At 38.7% G+C, this 19456-nt stretch overlaps 1 protein-coding gene across 2 annotated transcripts; it reads left to right on the top strand.

Moving 5' to 3' along the window:
* The first annotated feature begins 862 nt into the window (after positions 1–862).
* SUB1 (SUB1 regulator of transcription) lies at positions 863–18724 on the top strand. 2 transcript variants are annotated; one of them, XM_032279015.1, is made up of 5 exons: positions 863–984; positions 3822–3894; positions 6697–6819; positions 13273–13381; positions 15674–18724. In XM_032279015.1, the coding sequence occupies exons 2-5, from the start codon at positions 3823–3825 to the stop codon at positions 15751–15753; spliced, it is 384 nt and encodes a 127-aa protein (XP_032134906.1). In that variant the 5' UTR covers positions 863–984; position 3822; the 3' UTR covers positions 15754–18724. The 2 variants fall into 2 exon arrangements, with proteins under 2 accessions (XP_032134906.1, XP_032134907.1); XM_032279016.1 differs by lacking the exon at positions 863–984 and adding an exon at positions 1505–1888.
* The last annotated feature ends 732 nt before the right edge of the window (positions 18725–19456 follow it).

Here is a 19456-nt window from a genome sequence, read left to right as displayed (position 1 = left end):
GCATCTCTGGTGTGCAATTCTGAGCTTCGGCAGGATTCCATCTCTACTTTGCAAAATCCCATACCATTCCTCTACCTGAGGCAGGAAAATAGGATTTAAGAAAATAGGAGGGAGGGAACCTAAGGCCAATTCACGCTTCAGCTGTAACGGGAAATACCCTCTCCATAGAGCGTTAACGTTGGTTTCCTGATCTATAAAATGGAGAGAATAGTCATTCCTACTTTGGAATGTGCTTGTTAGGATGAGTAAATTGCTTCATGCAGTGTCTGACACGTAGTGGGTGCTTGATAAATCTTTGTTAACAGATATGCTTTTGTATTGATTATTAGCTGTAGGAGGCATTCATTCAAATACATATTCAAATAATCTTTTAGCCATAATTGCTGCTTGTATATGGATTTCTCTTGCCTTCTGTGAACTCCCTTACATCTTCAGGACCTCAATACAGGAATAAGGCACACTCCAAAGATTTCTTGCACTTCCTAGAATTAAACGCTGTGACTTTAGCTTCCTTCCTTTGGACTTTATGGGGCAGAGTCATGTGCTGAGGTGGGTAAAGTGGGGTAGGAAGATCACTTTTGGGAAAATGGACCAGAGTATTGATTTTTTCATTATGACCCCTCCGCTTCATTAAATCATTTATTGAGCAAGTGAAACGCTTGGCGCTTGTCACTCATGTTTTATTTATTTATTTTTTTAAATAAATCTCCTACAGGAAGGATATTAGTTCTTTCATTCTCTCACGGGTCAGATGTAATCTTCCAACATCTGACTTTGGCGTCATCCATTTGGGAAAAGAGGCGGCCCCTTTAAGGCCCTGGAAAGGGTCTAAGTGTTGGTTTCGGAGGGGAGGCCACGCCCCATCACGTAAACGCAGGCCCAGCGAGGCGGGGTCTGCATCTCCTAGCTGCCGTCACTTCCGGTTCTCTGTCAGTCGCGAGCGAGCAAGCAGGGGAGTGTGCGACTGCTAGAGCCGAGCGGAGCGTGAGTGCGCTGATCCTCTACCTCTACTCCTCGGGGCCCCCATCCAGCCGACCCCACCCTCCCAGCCGGGCAGTGAGCTGCCTTTGGCTCTCTGCTCCCCTAGCCGGCAACAGCCGCGGGAAATGGCGGCTCTGCCTTACCTCCCCCTTCCCCGCCTCGGCGTCTCCAGGCCCCCTCCTTCGGCCCTGACTCCGTGCCTGACGCTCTGTGGACCCTTCCGCGCTAGACTCCAGTCTTCGGGAGCCGAGTCAAGGCGGCGGGCGTTGCGGCCTGGGACGGCGGATTGAGGCCGTCTAGGGGGCGAGGAGCCGCGGGGAGGGGGTCGCGGCGTCCCCGGGACAATGCGGAGGCGGCTGGCCGAGGTGGGGCGCGTGCGGTACCTGCCCTTCCCCCGGCCCTCGCCCTGAGGGGGCGCTCTGGAGACTGGGAGAGCGGATGCCGGCGGCAGTGGGCGGCAGGAGGAGGCCGGGGGAAGAAGGGCTGATGTGCGGGGGGAGGGAACGCTTCGAGAGAAGAAAATGGCGCTTGGTGCAAGTCCCGCCTCTTCCCACGGCGTCTCCTCCGCACTTCGCCGCCTCCCACGCCCCCTCTGACCAACCTGTCTCCCCTCTCCCTGGAGGCTGCTAGCCACGGGGTGCTAGCGGCTTACTGGGGCCACACGACCCCTTCCCTGGTCTTGCGCTTGTCATCTTCCTGTTATACCGAAGTCGTGTGCCCTTAAGTCCTGGTTCATTTTCACCTCGTTTTTTTCTGATCTTCCCCTCAATCAGCAAAGGCCGGAGATTTCGTTTCTCTTTTTAAAGTTGCGTTTTGCATAAATTCTACAATAGCGGTTTCAGTATCAATTACTTGAATTACAAGCTGCTTCTCCCACTCTCCCCCACATTGGAACAGGCTCGTTAAGGTAAAAATATATTTGTTGAAAGTTTAGAGGCTAGCTTTAGTTACCGTTACTTTTCTTCTCCAGTGGACTTCCTTGGGTTGAATACCAGGTGGTTCTTTGAGAAATTCTTGGGCCCCAGGCAGTTTTTAATAACAGACGGTAGTTATGCTCGACCATTTCAAAGTGAAAAATAAATTATGTTCAATTTAATTATCTTTTTAAAAGAGATCTTTTTAAATTTGTATTAGCTAGCGTTAAAAAGTGAAGTAAATTGATTTTGGAGGTTAGGTTGCAAAATGGAGCAGAAACAGGAAAAATGGATAACACGTGGTCATGAACGTTGTTGCTTTTCGCTTCTGAATTTGCTCTTCAAGACATCACCAGTTAAAATCAGTATGTCTGGGTTGGGCATGGTTTGAGCTCTTTGAATTGAGTGGCCAGGATTGGGATGGCCCATTTCTTTTACCTTGACCTGCTATTTAGGAACACATGCAACGTCAGTGCTAATGCAGGTTTCGTCTGGAGAGCTAGATCATTTATGATTTTTTTCTTTTCGAGGAGGAATTTAAGTCTTTTTTTCTTGTACTCAACAAATGTAGTGTGTACTGTGTTTATTAGGCCTTTTAAGGCATACAGAAATTACTCATTTATGCCTAGTGTTCCATTATTGGAACGCTAAGCATGTGGGTGTTATTTATATCTTGCTGCTCAAGGTCATCGCCAAGGTCTGATGGCAAAAATTCAAAAAACTGCAACCACCGGCATAAGTGGGTTAACAGGACCTAATCTCTTCTGAAAAAGGGAGAGCAAAGATATTTTGATAATTAGCGTTTGCGATCTGGTATAAGTGCCTTGAAAAGAGGTATCCACATATCTTGGAATTCCTTGAAACTTGGGTCTTAGGCTTACTCATAGTTTGCTCTGTGCAAACTTGCACTCAGTAAACACCCACTTACAAGCAAGGCACTAAGCTATGTATATCTCTGGGGGGACCTGGGAAGCTACCAGCAGGGTAGAAATTTGAGGGAAGGTTTTCCTCTTCACAAAAATAGGCTGTTCAAATTTTAATTGTGTTCCAGAGTAGAAAAATTAGTGTAAAATGTAATGAATTGCTGTGAATGGTGTGTGACCTGGGCTCACTGCAACCTCCTCCACCTGGGTTCAAGTGAATCTCCTGCGTCTGCCTCCTGAGTAGCTGGGACTACAAGCTTGCCACCACTTCTGGCTAATTTTTGTATTTGTGGTAGAGATGGGGTTTCACCATGTTGACCAGGCTGGTATCGAACTGAGCTCAAGTGAGCCGCCTGTCTTGGCCTCCCAAAGTACTGGAATTGCAGGTGTGACCCATCGTGCCTGGCCTGAATTGTGTATAATTTTGTTTACTTTGAATTAGTACCTGTTATTTTGGTGATACGTCCAAACAGTCAAAATTAACATACAAAATATGAATAAATATATGAAAAATTAATTAGATGTCACATTTGCATAGTACAGCTAGTTCCCTGTTGTGTAAATGTTGGGGTCCATTACCTACAGTGAATAACTTTACATTGGTTCTGATCTCATTGGTGAGAAGTCTAAAGTGGTGATAGTAGAATTACATTTATTTTCTGGTTTGAACAGTAATTGTCTGTTGCCTTCTTGCAGTCTACCCTACCCGTAGTGTGTCATGCCACTAAAACAAAGTATAGAAAGATCCATTGGCTTGGAGAAAGGTTAGAGGTGTAGAGTGTATGACATTTAGTTCATTGTTCTTACTGGGTTCACCCTGCATGTTATTTGCAACTTAGAAGAGTACAGATTAAAACTTGTGCTAATAACAACTCCAGTTCCACAAAAATGGTAGAATGAACTATGTAACTTGTCCTTGATTTTTTTCTTTGATTGGGGAGAGCTAAGTTGAAAGTAATAGAGTACCTTGTTAATTATTTATGTGATGCTTTTTTTTTTTCAGGATGCCTAAATCAAAGGAACTTGTTTCTTCAAGCTCTTCTGGCAGTGATTCTGACAGTGAGGTTGACAAAAAGGTGACTATTACTGCACCAAGTCGTTTTTGTGATATTCAGCAATATTGTCCATATCCCATTCTGACAGATAGTAAAAGGCATATTAACATCTTAAAAGGATCTTAGTTGGGTGCGGTAGGTAGCGCATGCCTGTAATCCTAGTACTTTGAGAGGCCAAAGGTGGGAGGATTGCTTGATCCCAAGAGTTCAAGACCAACCAGGCTAACATAGCAAGACCTCGTCTCTTTAAATGAAGAAAAAAAAAAAAAAGTGGACAATGAGAATGTGAATGGGTATTTCTGGAGGTGTGGTTGGTCTCTGGACCACTTGACTAGAAGTGCCTGGGATGCTTCTTGCACATCCATACTCATAGGCCCTAAATCAGACTTAAGTCTTCTGTTGAAAACCATTAGGATCCCTAAAGTTGCAGAACCACTGCCTTGTACCCTAGGGACATAAAATTCTAAGTAGGCCAAAGTCACTATTTACCATTATTTAGAAATTTACCTGATTTTTTTTTGGTAAAATGCCAATTTTTTTTTAAAGACAGGGTATTGCTCTCTTGCCCAGGCTAGAGTGTGGTGACACCATCATGGGTCACTGCAGCCTCGACCTCTTGATCTCAAGCAGTCCTCCCACCTGTGCCTTCAGAGTAGCTGGGATTACAGGCATCATGCCTGGTCAATTAAAAAATGTTTTCGTAGGGACGAGGTCTTGCTATGTTGTTAAGGCTGGTCTTGAACTCCTAGCCTCATACAATTCTGCCTTAGCCTTCCAAAGCGCTGGGATTACAGGCATGAGCCACTGTAAGTGACCATAAAATGTTAATTTTGACAGCTTTCTCAGTTACTGGTGTTTATTCTGCACATAAGGATTTCTGAATTTTAGACTTGATACATTAAGTTTGAATGTACCAAGTTTGTGCTCTGGTCCCTTCCTTTTAGTTAAGTCGGCACCCAGGAAAGCTAACTTGAAAACCATTTTGACAAGATAGGCTTTTTCTGCATTAGATGACAGCTGCATGGTAATTGGTGCATTTCAGTAAATTGAGCATCTCAGTGGAGCAGAACTGATCATCTCACTCTGCGGTCAAGTCTTCCTTCCTGCAGTACTGTCCTTTATCTCAAAGAACTTTACATATCTGAATATATATTTATATCCTAGAAATAGAATAAGTTGGTTGTGTTTTTCCTAATTAGCATATATCCTTTGTAAAATAAATAATGACTAGCATTAGTAGACCTGTGGTTTCTAAAAGTTTATTCAAAAGCAGGCTCCCCAGCTTTTTTTTTCCTCCGGAAAGCTTAGTTAGCAATTTTAGCTAAAAGAAAAAGGAAGAATGTATGGGAGTTTGGAGAAGTTGCAACCTTAAAGTATAAATACGGAATATAACAACACTTGGAAGAGTAAAATAAGGCTTCAAAGACTACATAACTATGGTTGAGTAAATTTCTTAATTTTAAAATTTGCATCTTATATAGTATTTGAATACGTTCATGTAACAAATGTGTATTGAGCTTTTATTTGCCAGACATGCACTAGTCCATTGGGAATACTTAAAGCCTCATTTATAGAATAATTGCTTTCTGCATATTGAACTGAGTTAACTTTTTGTTTGTCCCAAATAGTAATATTAATCTTGTAGACACTTACCTTATTATATACCATGTTTTTCATTTCACATTTTACATGTATAAGTTTTTCCTAGCTTCATCTAATTTGGTAACATTCAATTAATTTAGTAATGTTAAAATATTAATACTATTCTATAAAGAAGGAACATGACTGCCCTCTACTGTTTGGGTTGATAAGTCTAATGGTTTTTATGGGCTGTTAGCTCTTTTTGAGAATGAAGCTTTATAATAAGGTTTTAAAATAACGCTGTTTTTAAAACTGTTGTAATTTTTGAAAGCTAGTTTAACACATACCTGTTTATCTTCAGTGATTTTCTTTTTTTTTGTGATAAGATGAGGAAGTTCCTGAGTTGTTTGGCGCTCAGTGCCCAGTGCAAAATAGCTCTCTTCAGATTTGCCTAATCATAAATTCCTTTTTTTTTGAGACGAAGTTTTGCTCTTGTTGTCCAGGCTGGAGTTGAGGCTGGAGGGCAATGGTGTGATCTTGGCTCACTGCAACCTTCACCTCCTGGGTTCAGTTGATTTTCCTGACTCACCCTCCTGAGTAGTTGGGATCACAGGCGTGTGGCACCACGCCTGGGTATTTTTTTAGTGGAGAAGGGGGTTTTACCATGTTGGCCAGGCTGGTCTTGAACTCCTGACCTCAAGTGATCTTCTCGCCTTGGACTCCCAAAGTGCTGCGCGTGGCCCATAAATTCCTTAAGCCAGCTTAAATCGCTTTTGGAATAGGCAGGACATAAGCATTCATATCCTGGAAATGGAATAAGCTGGTTGTATTCTTTTAATTAGTATATCTGCTTTGTAAAATAAGTAACTGACTAGCTTTGGTAGACCTGTGGTTCCCAGGTTTATTCAGAAGCAGCAAGGTCCTTCTATTTTTTTTTCTACCAAAGAAATCTTTCGGGATCCCAAACCACGAAAATGACTGTTCCTGTGGTTAATACACGCTAATGCCTGAAGTGTCTTTTAGGATCCTGAGAACAGGGTTTGAAAACATTACTAAGTATAATGATTGGTTAGATTCATAGTTTTGTTGTTGAGTGAAACTTGTTTTTTATACATTTATGATATTTTGGATGTAGTCTTTTGATTGTTTAAACCTTAAAAAGTAATGGAATCTTTTGACACTGAGATGTGTTTTATTCTTATGTATGCAAATTTTAACCATATTCTTGCTTTTCTTTTTTAGTTAAAGAGGAAAAAGCAAGTTGCTCCAGAAAAACCTGTAAAGAAGCAAAAGACAGGTGAAACTTCGAGAGCTCTGTCATCTTCTAAACAGAGTAGCAGCAGCAGAGATGATAACATGTTTCAGGTAAAGTTGTCTTTTTTTTTTTTTTTTTTTTTTTTTGAGACAGAGTCTCCATCACCCAGGCTGGAGTGCAGTGACGCAATCTTGGCTCACTGCAATCTCTCCACCTCCTGGGTTCAAGTAGTTCTCTGCGTCAGTCTCCTGAGTAGCTGGGATTGTAGGTGCTTGCCACCACAACTGGCTAATTTTTGTATTTTAGTATGTGTGCTGCTAAGGCAAGCACTAATTTTTGTATTAGTAGAGACAGGGTTTCACCATCTTGGCCAGGCTGGTCTTGAACTCTTGACCTTGTGATCCGCCTGCCTTGGCCTCCCAAAGTGCTGGGATTACAGGCGTGAGTCACCACCTCCAGCCAAAGTTGGCTATTTCTTTAGATTCAGAGGAATTATCTGGCTTGATCTGAAGAATGTTAAAAGTACTGTAATCTGATATTGCATGATATGTGTGTTACAATCCTCTTAGCTAGGAACATTTATTAAAATAGAACAAACTAGTAAAAGTAATACACTGCTGGGTTATTGTTTTGCTGTATTTAAACCAATGCAAATTTTCATTTTACAGAAATCCCAAAAATGAGATTAAGAACTGCACATTTAGAAAGCAACTTGGAGGAGGCAGGTCAGGTGTTGGACAGTAAGGTATGAATAGATTATTGCCAGAGAGGAAACAGCAATATGACCTGCCTAATTTTGACCTGATGAGCAGCAGAAAAGGGGAATGGGTTGAATAGGTCAAGAGAAGAAAGTTCATTAGAGGACTTGATGAAATCACCTGAAAGGACTCATATAGCTTCTTCTCTTGGGTTTCCTATCTTGTTTTAGGGAGACTTGATACTGGCATCTTTGTACAAGAAGGATTTGTGAGGAAGGGGTGTTGAGGATAAATGGATGCAGGTGAGATTGCTTAGGTAATTGTAGGCTTTAATCTGTATGTGAGGTGATAAGGGCTTAGATGTTTTTTCCTAAAGAAGAAATTGTGCCAATTATAAGATACAGGTCAGAAAGAATGGACCAGAGGAAATAGGAAATCACTGAAGATGTGGATGTGATTTAAAAAAAAAAAATGGAGTTGCTTCTGTAGCACCTGGAGGGCTTAGTTGGGAAATGTTCCTATGGGGTTATCAGCATGGTTGACTAAAGCTGCCTACTTAAATATTAAACCAGAGAAGGAACAGGAGGCAGATGAGGGATGTGTCTTGGGTTATATTCAGATAGAGAATGGAAGGAAAAAAACGATATAGATTAAGAGAGAGGGTAAAGGAAAATTAGAAGAGAACAGTAATGGGAGCAAGAAAAGATGAGTATGCACAGGAGCCATAAGTATTTGCAGGAGCCGTAAGTATCAGTTGAAACCAAAAGGTTGGACAGGATGAGACTACAACCTTTTTTTTTTTTTTTTTTTTTTTTTTTAAAAGATGCAATCTCTACTCTGTCACCCAGACTGGAGTGCAGCAATGTGATCTCTGTTCACTGCAGCCTCTGCTTCCTGGGCTCAAACGATCCTCCTGCCTCAGCCTCCTGAGTAGGTGGCACTACAGGCATGCTCCATGATGCCTGGCTAATTTTTTTTTTTTTTTTTTTTTTGTAGAAACGGTGTTTCACTGTGTTGCCCAGGCTGGTCTTGAACTCCTGAGCTCAAATGATCCGCCCACCTTGGCTTCTCAAACTGCCAGGATTACAGGCATAAGCCACTGTGCCTGGCCAAGACTGTAAACATTTATAATGACTAGAAAGCGAAGCTAACATAACATGTGTTTTTTGACCTGTTGATAGCTTTGAAAGATGAAGTGCCAAGATTAAGGCAAGAATGGGAAAATTTAAGTTTTTTTCTAATGCTTATTTTTGCCTTGTTACACTTCTCGATAAAGAAAATAGACAAAGAACCGATGATAAACTATTAGTGCAGAACACACATTTTAGAGATTCTTTCTGCTAGAGTAGTTTTCTGAAAACCAGATCTATTTTTAGGAATTTTCTCGCCAGAAAAATGGAGCTTCGTTTCTTTTTTTTTTCAAGAGATAAAGTCTCACTTTGTCGTCACCAGGTGCCAAAGTGCAGTGGCACAGTCTCGGCTCACTGCAACCTCCGTCTCCTGGGTTCAAGCAATTCTCCTACGTCAGCCTCCTGAGTAGCTGGGACTATAGATGCACACAACCACGCCCAGCTAATTTTTGTATTTTTAGTAGAAACGGGTTTCACCATTTTGGCCAGGATGATCTCAATCTCTTGACCTCATGATCTGCCCACTTCAACCTCCCAAAGTGCTGGGATTACAGGCATAAGCCACCTCACTTGGCCTCATTTCTTAAACCCTCATCTGGAAAGCTTCTCAAGCCTCTTAAGGCTGACACTTCACCTTTTGAAAGTCTGCCTCTAGGAGGAACGTAGGCCTTATTTTCAGAGTGGCTTTCACAGATCTGGCAGTGTAGGCACTATAAGAGATAATATACTTAATTTCTGTTTTTTTTTGAGTTGGAGTTTCGCTCTTGTTGCGCAGGCTGGAGTGCAGTGGTGCCATCGCGGCTCACTGCAACCTCTGCCTCCCAGGTTCAAGCGATTCTCATGCCTCAGCCTCCCAAGTAGCTGGGATTACAGGCATATGCCACTACACCTGGCTAATTTTTGTATTTTTAGTAGAGACAGGGTTTCACCATGTTGGTAATGCTGGTCTCGAACTCCTGACCTCATGATCCGCCTGCCTCGGCCTCCCAAAGTGCTGGGATTACAGGCGTAAGCCACCGTACCCAGTTGATACTTAATTTCATGGCCATTACACCTTGATGTACATTAAACACCAATACATAAGCAGTTCTTTAAATGTATTAAAGAATTGTACCAAAGGAAAAATCAATACACTACTCTTTTAATGTCTGAAATAATTTGGGCAGAATCCTGACTCGAGAGACGATACTAGAGATACTTCCTTTCTGGTTCCTTCAGCTGTGATTTTGAGGAACTTTCTTCCATAGGGACATAACGTAACAGGGGTCACCTCTGTGATAATAAAGAGGCTGGAGAATTATCTCATACTCAGTACCTGTGTTGTGAAATGGAATAGTCGAGGCAAGAAACGATCCATATTTTTCTTCAGAGTTAGCCACAAAGGGTCAGTAATACTGGCTTAGTTGATTTGATGATTTAAGGATACCTGATACTTTTAAATTATTTAATTTAAAATGATCTTAACTGGTCATTAGATTTTAATCTGGGACAGGAGTCCATAGAATTGTTTTTTAATTTGAATTTTCTTTTTTGTATTTGAAGGGATTATTTATAACCTTTATCACAGGAGTCTCTCCTGCACAGGAGGTGAACGTTGTGTGAGTGGGCATTAACTGCCTGAGCCCTGCCTCCTGTCAGATCAGCAGTGGCATTAGTTTCTCATAGGAGTGTGAACCCTATTGTGAACTGTGCATGTGAGGGATATAGGTGTGCGCTCCTAATGAGAATCTAATGCCTGATGGTGGAACAGTTTTCATCTTGAAACTATCACATTTCCCCTTCCCTGCCGCCCCTCCCCTCCTGCCGTGGAAAAATTTTCTTCCACAAAACTGGTTCTTGGTGCCAAAAAGGTTGGGAACTGCTGCTTTATCAGATCTTCAAAGGGTACAGGGAATCAAATTCATGTAAGAATCACAGTTCTGTATGATGTACATGCTATTTTTTTGCTGCTGATCTCCAGATTTTATGGCTATAAAATGGTCTGTCATCTGATTTTATTTTCTTCGAATAAAATGTGATTTAAGTAATCTTCAGTTTATCTACCTTTAAGTAATATATCCCTATACTCCCATCTCCTCATCGCTTATTTAATTTTTGTTGAGAAGAATTAGTCAGTTTTACTTTTTTTTCCCCGAGGGAGAGGCAACTGTTGGGCAGATTCCTTTTTAAAAAAAAATGTTTTTGAGGTATAGTTTATGTACAATAACATGCACACATTTAAAAGCATACTTTTCTGTCCAAGACATATTTTGTCTATCATGGCCACAAAAATTTTTGCCATTGTTTTTCCTAGAAGTTTTATAGTTTGTGTTTTCATATTTAGGTCTATGATTCATGTAGAACTAATTTCTCTGTGTATGGTGTAAGATAGGGATTTACATTCTTCCCCACCCCCAATGCAGATAATCCTGTTGTTTCAACACCATTTGTTGAAAAGACTATTCTTACTCCTTTGAATTACCTTGGATTTTACAAACAAACAAACAAAAAACTGAATATATAAAATGCCTGTGTATTTTTTGACTCCATTCTGTTCCATTAACCTCTATGTCTGTCTTTATTCCAGTACCACATTGTTTTGCCTTAGTGTGTTATAGTGAGTCTTGGAAAGTGCTAGGAGATACTTTGTTGAGGAAAGCTGCTTCTTTTTTATGGAATTTTTAATTTGTGGTAAGCAGATATACAAGATTTAAAAAAAATAATTTTCTGTGAACAGTTTTAAGTTCTCTATCTGACTGTGAATGAGGTGCATTAAAGACGTTATTTGAAGTTAACATCAAAAGGAAAAGCTGTTATTGTCTAGAACCCTGAATTCATATATTTAGAATGGTTGCTGAAGCAGTGTAGCTAGTTGCATCCGTGGATTCCTATTAATTGTAATTTGTACTCCAAGATTTTGCTTCCTAATGATTTTTTTTTGTGGTAAAAACCATGAAAGTATATTCACATTGTTGTGAAACAGGCCTCTGGAACTATTTCATCTTGTAAAACTGAACCTCTGTAGCCGTTAAACAGCAATTCCCTTTCTCCCAGCCCTGCGTAACCACCATTCTGCTTTTTTTTTTCCCTGTGAACTTGTCATCTTATAAGTGGAATCATAAAGTATTTACCGTTTTCCTTTTTATAGCTGGCTCATGTCATTGACATTGAAGTATGTGATGGGATTTCTTTTTTTAAAAGCTGAATGATATTCCATTGTGTGTCTGTTCACCACCTCTCCCCTCATTTTGTTTATCCATTCATCTCTGGGTGGACATTTGTGGTGTTTCCACTTCTTGGCTCTTGTCAATAATGCTGTGAGTAATGCTGCCATGAACATGGGTGTGCAGATGTCTCTTGGAGTCTGTGCTTTCAATCCTTTTGGATATATACCTAGAAGTAGGATTGCTGGATCATATGATAGTTTAACAGTAATCTCCTTTGGTTGCAGTTTTGATATTGAGAGTAGTACAGTTGACTCTTGAGTAATGCAGGGTCAGAATGCAGGGCACCAACCAGTTGAAAAATCTGGTTATAACTTTTGACTTTGCCAAAACAAAACTAAATATAGCCTACTGTTGACTGGAAGCCTCACCAGTAACATAAACAGTTGACAAATATTTTGTATATTATAAGTACTATATATTGTATTCTTACAACAGAAAGCTAGAGGAAAGAAAATGTTGCTAAGAAAATTATATGGAAGAAAAAATACATTTACTGTACTGTATGGTATCAATAACATTAGCTTATGTTGTCTGTTTCTAAGATATGTCATCTGTTAGAAATTGTAGGCAACCACAGCTGCAGATTTCAGTCTGTGGTACATATCACGCTATTCAGCTTTTGAATATTTTGTTGTTGTTGTTCTTTTTAAAATTAAAGACAGGGTCTTGCTGTGTTGCCCAGATTGGATTCAGGTTTCTGGGCTGGAATCATAGGTGTATGCACCACTGCTTCTGGTGTGTTTTTTCGCTTGTGATGTCATGCCTTCTAACTCTGCTTCTTGGGAGCACTTCTAGCATCACTAGGGGCTCTTTGTGTGGAACTCATAGTGTTATTTAATAAGGTTTATGATACTGCACTAATCATGATGAAAACGTGAAAACCGTGAGAGATCACTTTTTACTGCAATATGCAGTGTTGGAGACATGAACTGCTCAGCAGAGGTGATTAGCATCACATGATGTTTTACACTAGGTATTTTAAGCAGGTATTTGTAGCATTTGAGCATGCTTGGGTAGCAACAGGAAGTAGTTTTGAAACTATTACACAAGTACACTATGTACTTCAGTTAATTTTATGCAGTTATGATTTAATATTCCATCTTTATGTTCACATTTTTCTCTACTGTGTCCCTGCATAAGTTTTGATAAATTTTAACTTCATATGATAGGTTTGTATGTTTTATGGTAGTAAGGTAGTAAATGATAAAATCTAGTATCTATGTGTATTTTATGCATTCATGAAATACCTAAGTTTTTCTTAATGTTTTTGTTATTTCTATGCTATGCAGTTGGTCTGCGAATTTTTTCAAATAATCAAGTCTGCAAAAAATTTCCCAGTATATTTATTGAAAAAAAATGCATATGAGTGGGACCTGCACAGTTAAGAGTCATGTTGTTCAAGTGTCAGCAGTAGTCATTTTCATGATTAGATGTAGAGTGAGTGTGCAGCAAGTTGTTAATATGAATACGATTGAAACAGATACCACTGTTGAAAGGAGCACCTCTTTTTATGTTTCTTTCTTTTGCAGATTGGGAAAATGAGGTATGTTAGCGTTCGAGATTTTAAAGGGAAAGTGCTAATTGATATTAGAGAATATTGGATGGATCCAGAAGGTGAAATGAAACCAGGAAGAAAAGGTGAGGTCTTATTACTTGAATTTTGTTATGGTGTTGGGACTAAACTAAAACATTTCTTAATTTTTTTTTTTTTTGAGACAGAGTCTTGCGCTGTTGCTGGGGCTGGAGTACAATGGCGTGATCTTGGCTCACTGCAACTTCAACCTCCAGGGTTCAGGCAATTCTCCTGCCTCAGCCTCCCGAGTAGCTGGGATTACAGGTGCCCACCACCACACCCAGCTGATTTTTTGTATTTTTAGTAGAGACAGGGTTTCACTATGTTGGCCAGGCTGGTCTTGAACTCCTGATGTTGTCATCTGCCCGCCTCGGCCTCCTAAAGTTCTGGGGTTACAGGCGTGAGCCACTGTGCCTGGACAACTAAAACTTTTCTACCTTAACTTGAAATGTTGGCAGGACACACAGGGCAAAGAAGAATCTTACTCAGTTCATTCTCTTTCTTCTGTAATCATTTTGGACATGATACTTAACATTTTTTTAATGAGATGTTTTAATACAGCTTTTTGGGATAAAGCTCAGAAAATTAACACCCTTAATATCACTTCAGTTGGCTGCTAATTTACTTGAACATTTTTTAAAAGGTTTACAGCAATTCTGAAGCAGATTAGTCACTCTCTGGGAATTTGTAAAATCAGGAATGGAAAATCTTGGTTTACAATACATCCTTTTGATTCAACTCCTAAAAGGTATGCTTTAGGGCATTGTTGAGGTGATGGATCTCTGCTTTCCTTCCATTTGTGCTTCATCCAGTCCCAAGCCTCTTAGCATTGTAGAAACCATATTTTATATCATTCACCAAACAGCTAGAGAACATTGGTGAACCAGCCTAAATTTGTATATTTGAATTGCTGCTCTAGGTTGATCCTCAGCTAAAGAAATATGCTTCCTTATTAGTTTTACTCTACTTGCCTGTTAGTTTGAAAGGTGCCGCTTGTTTGCTTCTTGCAGTTTTTTTGTTAAACTCAGCCTCTGCATGTGTTTATATGCTTTCATATTTTCTTCAAGTCACTTCTGGATTGGTCATTGATGCCATATTTCTTGTTTCTACAAACATTTACTGAAATAATTTGATGAGCTTTTAAGCCTTTCCTAGGTGTTGCCCCAGTTTATTTTTTTCAATTTCGTGGCCTTCCGACAGTTTTCTGGTAATGCCTTTTGCCAGTTCTTGTTTACATGCATCAGTATTAGAATGCTAGAACATTAAAGTACAAAATAAGGAAAAGATAAAATTTCTATTCACACTTTTTTATCTTAAATAGGAAGGACGTGTCATCATTTCACGTTTTTAAACTGTTTATGTATTGGGTGATATGCTAAGTTCATTATTTATGTTACTTACTTACAACAACTCTTTGGGGTGTAGATACCATTTTACTGGTGAGAACACTAAGGCTTACAAGGTAATGTTCTTTTTTAAAGGTGATAGTGATAGTGAGGCTGGAATTTTAACCCCGACAGGATGACTCTAGAATGCACAGTTACCCAGTATATACTTTCTGAGGGGTCCTGTATGAATCATGTCCTGGGAATTTTTCCAAAGTGAAATAAATGCTTCTGGAAGAACTCAGCACAATTACTCAGCTTGAATTTCTATGGAAATTTTGGGCAAATGTTGGAACCAACCGAAAGTGTAGTAATGGGGTGTCACATTTCAAATCTGGACCTGACCATTTTAGCCTCATAATTTGCAGGTATTAGTAAGATAGATCCTCAAACCCTCATTTATTTTCATTGGTTATAATAGATACTATGCCGGAGGTAGTGTGGAAAGTAAGACTGGTTGTGAGATCTGCTCAGTAAATTGTGATGATCTGTAATTAACAAATGTAAGAGATCTGACTCTCCGTATTGTAGCATTGTATCAAAGTGGCAATTTTTTTTTTTTTTTTTTTTTGAGGCAGAGTCTTGCTCTGTTGCCCAGGCTGGAGTGCAGTGGCACCATCTTGGCTCACTGCAACTTCTGCCTCCCAGGTTCAAGCAATTCTGTCTCAGCCCCCCAAGTAGCTGGGATTACAGGTGCCTGCCACCATGCCCAGCTAACTTTTGTATTTTTAGTAGAGACAAGTTTCACTATGTTGGCCAGGCTGGTGTTGGACTCCTGACCTGACCTCAAGTGATCTGCCAATCTTTGCTTCCCAAAGTCCTGGGATTATAGGCGTGAGCCAGCACGCACGGCCTGAAGTGGCAATTTTGATAAAATAGTATTCTAGTTGAAAGTATGAAAGAAAAATAAAGTATGAAAATCCTCAATGCTTAAATAGATTTTCACCTTTGAATTTTTAAACTTTGTTTTAGGTATTTCTTTAAATCCAGAACAATGGAGCCAGCTGAAGGAACAGATTTCTGACATTGATGATGCAGTAAGAAAACTGTAAAATCCGAGCCATATAAAACCTGTACTGTTCTAGTTGTTTTAATCTGTCTTTTTACATTGGCTTTTGTTTTCTAAACATTGTTCTCCAAGCTGTTGTATGTTTGGATTGCAGAAGAATTTGTAAAATGAATATTTTTTTTTAATGTGCATTATTAAAAATGTTGAGTGAAGCTAATTGTCAGCTTTATTAAGGAGGATTGCTTTGTGTCCACCACCTAGTGTAAAATAAAATCAAGTAATACAATCTTAACTGTTGTGGCCTTTTTTGATCATAAGCGTTGGTACTTACTGTTTAAGGCCAAAGGTAACAGTTTTTATAGATCTTTTAGTTTCATCTCAGCTTTTACAATAAAAAGGATTTGTATTGCATTGAGTTTATAAACTTTTGGTTTGTGCAATCCATATTTGATCTGTTCTCTTCCAATCCACCCTGGTGATTTTTTTCACTCTTTATTCTGTTTACTTCATTTTCCTTTAATAACTTAATCTTTTCATATTCAGTTTTTACTTCATTCTTTATTTTCTTTGGGTATGTTATGCTTATTTGGAAAGTCAGTGAAACTGTCAAAATGTTGTCTCAATAATGTACTTACATGAGAACTACAATCACCAAATCTACTGTATTCAATATTAGCAGATCTAGTTTGATAAGCAACATGGCTTGTGTGAAAACTGAGCAGGTGTTTGTCGTTACCCATAGTGTTCTGTGTAGTTATTGCTTAGTCTGCAGAAAATAATGACTTAGATGAGATGTCTGACTTGCTTTCACTTATTAAACATGTTCATGGGATGATGTCTGTAACATCAAATATTGTTAAACAAGACTAGGATTTAATAAAAATTGTGCAAGCTTACTGGCCTAACATTTTATTTTATAATATTGAGTGTGAATTATATGTAGCCAGAGATGTCATTAAGCTTTACTGTTACAGTAGGTAATATGGTTAGTTTGTAGGGAAAAGAGCATACTAGCACATGCCTGTGTGTTTTGGCCTTTGCCCCAGAAGAACAGACAATAGCATTCTAGACTTGATGTTACTGAGTTTTAGCAGACATTAGTAAGTGGTTTGTATTTAACCACTCTGCTAAAGCAGACAGATTGAGGCACAGATTTTAGTGGCTTTGTGGCAATAAATAGGGCATGGTGTGCCTTAGGAAAAGAGTGTTTATAAAGGGAATTATAACTGAAATTAAAGGAGGTGGCAGTGAAGAGGCAATAATTCTCTTATTTAAATGATATACACATGGTATTTTGAGATTTTTCTAATCAGTGGAACACAATTCTGGGTAGAGTAGAAAAAGGAAAGGTTTAAAGACATAAAAGGTTCTTGTTGAAAAATTATTTTTGGTAGCAAATCTCAAATGGTTACCTGCTATTAAGGGCTGCCGTGTCAGAGTTTTGCACTATTTTGCTACCAAGTTTGATTTGCACATCTAAAATATTTTGTAGTTAATTTTCAAGGACCTCATTTCAAAATAATTTGCCAGGCCACATAGTTATCAGGTTGTTGTTTTTTTTTTCTGGCAGCTATTTTGTTGTATTTTAAAAACACTTTTTGGATGACTTTTTAAAGTATATTTAGCAGTAACCTTAAGAGGTGCAAATTGGTAAAATCTCTTGTAATTTAGCCTTCATCAAATAATAAGTACCAACGTGTTAAAAATATGTATTTATTTTTGCAGCCCCTTGAACCAGAGTAGGTTCATAGAAACTCCCAAAATTTGTATTTTAGACACATCATGCTTGATTGGTAACTTCCTCTTTTGGGGGAACATGTTTGTGTCCTATTAATTGGATAGATTTTTAAGTATTCTTTATTTTTGGCACATAGAAAGGGTAGTTAGAATACAGAACTTAGGTTTTTGGGGTAGATGCAGAGGGAATGATGGGTAAATTTTCTAGGTTTATATGAATTTAGGGGGTGTATGCATTTTGAAACAGTCTACTAACAGATGGTGCTGAAATTATTACCTACATGTTTTCTAGCTGTTTAGCATTATGTTAATAAAGCCTCCTTTTAAGGAGTGTTTCTCTGGCACTTAGTATATTGACTGCTAACTTCATTTAAATGTGTTACTGGATATGCCATATACTGAAATTATTAATCTTTTTTTTTGTGTGTATAGCAAAAGATAACTGGGTTAAAAGAAGTAAATTAACTTTTCTGAAAATAAAGTATAGATTAATTTTGTTTTCTGTTTAAATTTTATCTTGATATTTTTTTCCTAGGCAGAAAGCTTGGCATTTTAGGCATAGATACCTTTCCTTACAATGCCAAAATGAGTTTAATTCCAGTACTCAGGTTTTGCCCTTTAACAGACTCTCTGTGTATCAGGGCTTTCTAATGGGGTTTTCCTCTTTGTTTTTAAAATATGAGCAGCATTTGACCAATTTCCAGTGCTTTTAGCATATTACTTAAAGAACAACCACTAAAAAAGAAAAACTTTGTAATTTGATGTCTTTTGCTTTGCTTTATCAATGCCTAAGAACTTAAGAATACTCCTACCTCATTAGCTAGTCAAGATGCTGTGATGATCAAATCTATTCTACATAATGTGTTTAGAAACAGACTTGGGTCGGGGGGGGGGAAATGAAATAAGTATATTCTGACTTGGCTATTGAGGGGAAAAAAGAATTCAATATTAAGTGTGTCTCAGAGAGATGTTAGCAGAATACTATAAAAGTTTAAAAGTTTTAAAAAGTACTAATATTTAGGTGTCTCTCCTGAAGTTCTTTGCAGTTCATTTTTTATGGAAATTAATCCAGTGAAACACTCAAGTTTTTTTTTTTTTTAAAAAAACATGTTTTTCCAGATAAACTCTAGGGTAAACATTCACATAATCACAAATATGTAATTCTGTAATTGTGGAATGCCTGTATGTTTTGTTTCCGTACATCTTCCATGGAGATGTCTGAATATAATACTCCATCTGTGAATATTTTAAATGTTGAAATAAAAGTAAGAAATGTGCCCTTTGTGTTATCCCAGTTTTGCAAACCTGAAGGTAAATAGATAATTTATCTGTTGAATGGGTTTTATTAATAGAATGCCTTTCTGTGTGAATGCTTTGGAATGTGGATTAGCTTTGGGTCTGTCCTTTTCATCTACCTGATCCAAATGGAAAAATGTAAACATTAAGATGTACACAGGCTCTTTTTTTTTTCTTCCTATAAGTTCTTTTGCAGTCTAATGATTCCTTCATATACTTGACTGTGTCATGAACTCCTTCGAGTATTTCAAACTTATATTTTCATTTATGAAGTCTCTATTTTGCCCTTTATTGGTGTTTTTGCTTAAGATGATATGTTGAGGCCTCATTTCAATTTCTTCTTAGCAATAGAAAGATCCATGGTATATTCACTTAATCAACTTAAATTTTCTTTCAGTAAAACATATTGACTCAGTCCAGCCAGAAGAAGGAAAAAAATACCACTTGGAGTTTACACAATTAATCACTGACTTGATAGTTTCGTAGTATGGCCCAAAGGGAGTTACGGGGATAGGAAAGGTATTTGAAAAGTACTAAACATTTGAAAAATTATATGGAATTATTTGCTATATAACAGTTGACCCAACAGTTAACGTCCATTTTAAAAGAAACTGCCACAGCCCGGCTGTGGTGGCTCACACTTGTAATCCCAGCACTTTGGGAGGCCAAGGCAGACAGATCATTTGAGGTCAGGAGTTTGAGACCAGCCTGGC

This window comes from Sapajus apella, unplaced genomic scaffold, assembly GCF_009761245.1.
Source record: "Sapajus apella isolate SASKATOON/1434 unplaced genomic scaffold, GSC_monkey_1.0 scaffold11, whole genome shotgun sequence".
Classification (NCBI taxonomy): Eukaryota; Metazoa; Chordata; class Mammalia; order Primates; family Cebidae; genus Sapajus; species Sapajus apella.
Note: the sequence above shows the minus strand (reverse complement) of the source record. Positions and strands in the feature narration are given on the sequence as shown.